At 33.1% G+C, this 5,471-nt stretch overlaps 1 protein-coding gene across 1 annotated transcript in view; it reads right to left on the bottom strand.

Annotated features, from left to right (window-relative positions):
• The window catches only part of LOC111368089 (ABC transporter B family member 15-like), an 11,210-nt gene extending 7,247 nt beyond the window's left edge, over nt 1-3,963 (bottom strand). Inside the window, exon 1 of the mRNA XM_022989282.1 lies at nt 3,946-3,963. Within this exon, the coding sequence (XP_022845050.1) occupies nt 3,946-3,963 (18 nt within the window). The remainder of the gene's footprint in view (nt 1-3,945) is intronic.
• Between the last annotated feature and the right edge of the window lie 1,508 nt (nt 3,964-5,471).

The raw sequence follows: 5,471 nt of genomic DNA on the forward strand, positions 1-5,471 counted from the left end.
TATATATATATATATATATATATATATATATATATATGTCATTTCTGTTGGTTAAAAATCAAACATTTAGTAGATTTTGATAAAAAATTTGAATCCGATTGAAAAATAAAAAATTGTGAATTTTATAAAATGTGTGATTGAAAATGAATTTAAAAAGTGATAGCCATATGCTAGGGAAGTTGACTTTTCGACAATAATCCAACGTTAAATATTTCGCTAGCTTTAGCCTTAGAGTGATAATGATAAAAAAAAATTCTTGCTATGACTTGTGACTGGAGATGTAAAGTTAGTCACAATGTCTTGTTGCAGTGGGTCCTAATTTCTTTGAAAAATTGTATGTGATGTTGGCCCTACTATTTCATACTTTTAATTAAAGATATTATCATGACGAATGATTATTCACCAAAGATTGATTATAGTATTAATTTGCTTATTTAAGTTGTGAACTCTAATTACTATCATTTCATAGATCAACCTCCACGATGAGATCACTAGGTTCGAAGGGGGGCGGGAGGTCCCCCTCTTGAGGGTGCAAGGCACAAAGCCCCTAGATCAAAATTTTACTAAGGCCCCGTTTAATTCTTATTTTTATCAAAATACACTTTTTCTCTCTCTTTTTTAAACCACATTCTTTATTAAATAATATTACACATAAATAAATAAAAAATCATTATTTTTCATCCACACATTTTTTATCAATCTACTATTCTAAAATTCATTTTTCTATAAAAATGAGTGTCAAACACCCTTTAAAGATTGTTTAGAAATTTGTGTTCTTGAAAAATTCTATTAAAGAATTGGAATCATTATAAGATTCGATTTTATCCTAATTTATCTTATAAATACAGAGTTGCTTTAGGGCTTATTATTATTATGAAAAAGAGATAAAGAGAGGTTAGAAAATATATGCATGCGACTTTCTCTTGTAAAAATTTTTTTCATCATAGTGAATTATTGAAATGATGGGAAAAGACGAATTCTCGCATTGAGGTGAACCTCTATAAATCGTGTGTGTTCTTTAATTTTTATTTCTTTTTCTTCAAATTGATTGCTCTAGTGAAATAGAATTAGGGTTTATAATTATCAACAGTTTAGATAATTTTGATTTTCTAAGTTCAAACCATTAAACATATACATAACCATCAAGCTAATGCTAATGGAATTAGAAATGAATATAAAAGTCGAGTTATTTAGATAATTTTGATCCTCCAATTGCTCTTCATCTGGCGTCCAGTCAAAGATTGGGACAATTCTATTGTTACCCGTGCCACATGAATAACATGCCTAAATTTCATGTACTTAAGTTGATGGGACAGAAATGAGATAAAACATATTGATTGAGAGCTCGTTGATTTTAAACAACGTTGCCTACAAATTTGCAATTTCTTATATAAAAAGAAAAGACACAAAGCAGTAAATGACTTAATAAGCCCAACAATCAAGAGTAAAGGTACATATAATTGAGCTAAATCAAGAAAGCAACTAATCAGAAAGCAATAAAAAGCTGGGATATCGTGTTTTATAATCAGTAATGGGATATGCGGATTGAGAATTGAGACAAATTCACTTTATTTTGTTTACGGGATCTTTGTTCGAAAGAACAGCAGACAGGAAAATATAAAAAGCTTTAAAAAAAACAAATTATGAAGTATCAAAAAATTCCACTATATGAAAAATATATTAGTACAATCATAGAAAATTTCACTCATTCAAGTCCCTCAGATATCGTAGGAAAATTAATACTCTTTTGTATTATTTCATAAAGAATGAGTTTACCCTTTCACCCATAGAAAAAATAATACCTTGGGGCCCAAACAAGGGCTAAGTTTTACCACACCAATTAAATTTTTACATTTGGTACAATTCATAAAGAAAAAACAAGAAAAATTAAGATGCTTAGATTACAATTTAGGTGACATCTAAATAAAAATGCTTCTGATCTATGTGACATAATTCAAATTTCATCTTCCGTAGATTTCATCCTTAATTTAAATTTCATCACTTAATAAACAAGAGAGAAAAATAAGAAACTGGAGAAAGAGAGAAATATAAAATTATGGTTATTCATTCCGTCTAGGGAGTCTTCTTGACAATATCTATTTTTTTATGACGCATCAGATATACAGTCCTAAACATGTTTTATTGAAGATGAACTTTTGTATACATTTTCTACATTAGCGTATGTTGCAACAGTTTCAGTGCAATCTACTTTAGTACTAGAGATTTTATAAGAATAAAACTTATGTCCCAGCTCACTTAGTAGACAACATGACTATCAACTAAGCAAAAATGTAACGAACCACCGTCAGATTCTACGAGGTGAGGAAGTATTACGCCACCTTGTCAACTATCATGATCGATACGAGATCACAGTCTCAACGACAAGTGCATCCGAGACAACTCAAGTTATTGCAAAAGAACTACTTCCTGATTCCTAAGGGAACGAGAAGGAACCCAACCCTCATCCATATAAAATGGGCCACGAGTGTTTGAGGCAGTTGCGGTTAAGTAGGGAACACCTCACACAAGTTACACTTTGACACCATGAAGTCATGTGAAGAGTGATTGATGGAACATCTTCTTGAAGGCAAAATTTATCTCTGATACCAATATGATGCAGCAAAAATAAGATAAAACGTGTTAACTGACAACTCATTAAAGAAAAATATCATCGAATTTTGGACAATTCTGAACTTTAATTTTTGTTCAATATCAACAGTGTTTGGAGTGTCCCACAAAACTGTAAATTAGTGATAAGGTAAAACAAGCAACTAAAATTGACAGAATGCAATAAAAAAGCTGTGATTTAAATCTATATATTCAGCAACGGAATCTGCTTTTTTGCTTGATTATATATTCATGAATTGATCAATCAATTACTAGTAACTATTAGTGTAGTGGTGTGATAAGAGCAAAAAGACGTGTCCATGCTGGTGAAGGTCTCATTTAATATAACAAAAAGTACACTTTATTTGACACAGTGGATTTCAAATATGAGCCTATTTTGCGGCAATATATGGAGCGTGGAGGTGTAAAGCGGAAGCTAATTAATTTCAGTGAATTGTGAGTTGTGAAGTTTTCCTTTGAATGGAGTCGCTTTTGTTAGGAGTTAGTGTTGGGAATCTACTTATACATGCACAGCGAAATTTAAAATTATTTCGATTACCATCCAATAGATCTCATTGTGTTTGGTTAGGAATTGTGATAAGATTGTACCTTTTCCAGATCTGCAATCCTTTTGCTTTTCTTTTCGTTCCACAACTTTGATTCGCCACCACAGCTGTCCAATTGTCCAGCCTCCAACGGTGATCCACACAGAGAATATGATTGCAGCCTCTAGGGTTTTCTCTTGTGCTAGCAAGAATAATGAAAACCCTTATTTGGATCTCAAACCCTAGTTATGTATTTATATAAACCCAAACAGGCTCGGCCCGGTCCGATCCAATAATTAATTAATCCAATTAATTAAACCCGGTCCGTGAATTAATTAATCCAATTAATTAATTCGAAAATATAAATAACAAATCCAATTAATTAATTTATCCAACGATTGTTAAATTAACCAATTGGCAATTTGCAATCTTCCAATTCTCTTTTGTGTGTGACCCATTAGGTTCCCGACCACGATGCCTAACAACGTGAAATATTATTTTGATCTAATCAAAATTGATAAATTAAAACACCCTTTTAGTTTATCGTCAATTCACATTCGCCATCCCTGATTGACATCTAGCAATGTGTCAGGGCAATACATGTGACGGGAAATGTCACGTGGTATGACAAAACCAAATTCGTTCGTTTACCGTGAAACTATAATCCCTTCGTCAATATGATCCGATCAATTACGAGATATGGAGTTGTGTCAATCTCGATCATCGATCATATCTTTCACTCCACTATTAAGTCAATATAAATCGAAAACTCCTTTTCGACTTATGAGTACACCTTGGCCAAGGATTTCATCATTGACTTAATTGAATGAAACGCAGATCATAATCTCCTACTATCTAAGAGTGACGAATCCTTTATTGATCAATCACAACCTTCATACGATTCTTGACGTACCCGAACGATGTCGTATTAGCGGCCCTTTTCAGAGCAACATCCAACACCGCCAAAGTATGACTGTCCTCATATAAGGTACCATGACGACCTCAAGTCAAAAGGACCAATTCCACTACCGAACGTTAGAGATTAACCACTGACACTCAGATAGTTATCCATGTGGAATCTCTCGACGGGTCTCCAATGTTTTGTTCTATAACAAACATCCACGTGTTCACTTAAGTGTCACCACATTTTAGCTTGTGAGATCAGCTACTTACTTCACAAGTAAGAAATGCCACACGTGATGGTCTATCCGTAATAACGATATCCGTATCTCGTTATTACTTACGACCACGGAAGATTTAAGATTCAATCAGATGTAATTTGTATCTCACAATCACAACTCCTTGTGATTAACAAATTACAAATATTCGAATCTACGGACTCTATTATTTATTTAATTGTCTATATACCGCTTTAATACATGTTTGGATCATTGATGAGACATTAGTTCCTTTACTTTCGCAATGGCTCTATTGTTATCACAATACTATTGTATGTGATAAACAATATCAGGAACCACTCCAAGTTCATTTATGAACATCATGATCCATATTGCAACTCTTTGCTACTTCTGAAGTATCCATGTATTAGGTTTCTATTCTTGAATCAACGTTTGCTTCACGTTTGGAACCTTTCCAACATACCGTTTAAGAGTAAACCAGTTTCTCCATATGAAATCTTCTCAAGATTTCATCTATGTAAATTGGGATGAGTTAAGCAATCTTCTAAATCTACCTCTATAGATCAAGTTGCTTATCCCATATCGTTTATGAATAAATCCTTTAACAACCATTATTTCAACGATTGAAACATAGGGATGTCGTTTTAGGAATACGAAAAATGCTCCCACTATCTTCTTGTAAACACTTTGATAAAATCAAACACTTTGACTTTTCTTCAAATCTAAGATTTCAGCTCCAAGAGACCTCTCTTAACCTATAGTCACGATATGCAACTGTTGCAAACAAAACCCGAATAGACTTAAACAAGGCTACAGGAAAAATATTTCACCAAGGTCAACATTTAACCTTTGCTTCTAGCCTTGCTTTGTATATATGGATATTCATATCCATATCGACCTTTTCTTTTGTAAACTATTTACAAAAGCTTATGGGCTTTATTCCATTAGGAGGCTTGACCAAGGTCCAAACCTTGTTCACTTGCGTCGAGTATCATCTCGAGTTTCATGGCCTCTTGCTGTCTCTTTTAAGTCAACACTTGACTTTATTTTGTTACAACTAGCAGGTTCATTATCCTGGATCACTGATTAATGATTCGCACCTTCTTGAAGGTCGAATGGGTCTACTAGATTCACATAGAGCTGTCATGTCCTCAGAAGTCTTTATTTCCTGATTCAAAGT

The sequence above is a fragment of the Olea europaea genome, chromosome 18 (genome assembly GCF_002742605.1).
Source record: "Olea europaea var. sylvestris chromosome 18, O_europaea_v1, whole genome shotgun sequence".
Taxonomy (NCBI): Eukaryota; Viridiplantae; Streptophyta; class Magnoliopsida; order Lamiales; family Oleaceae; genus Olea; species Olea europaea.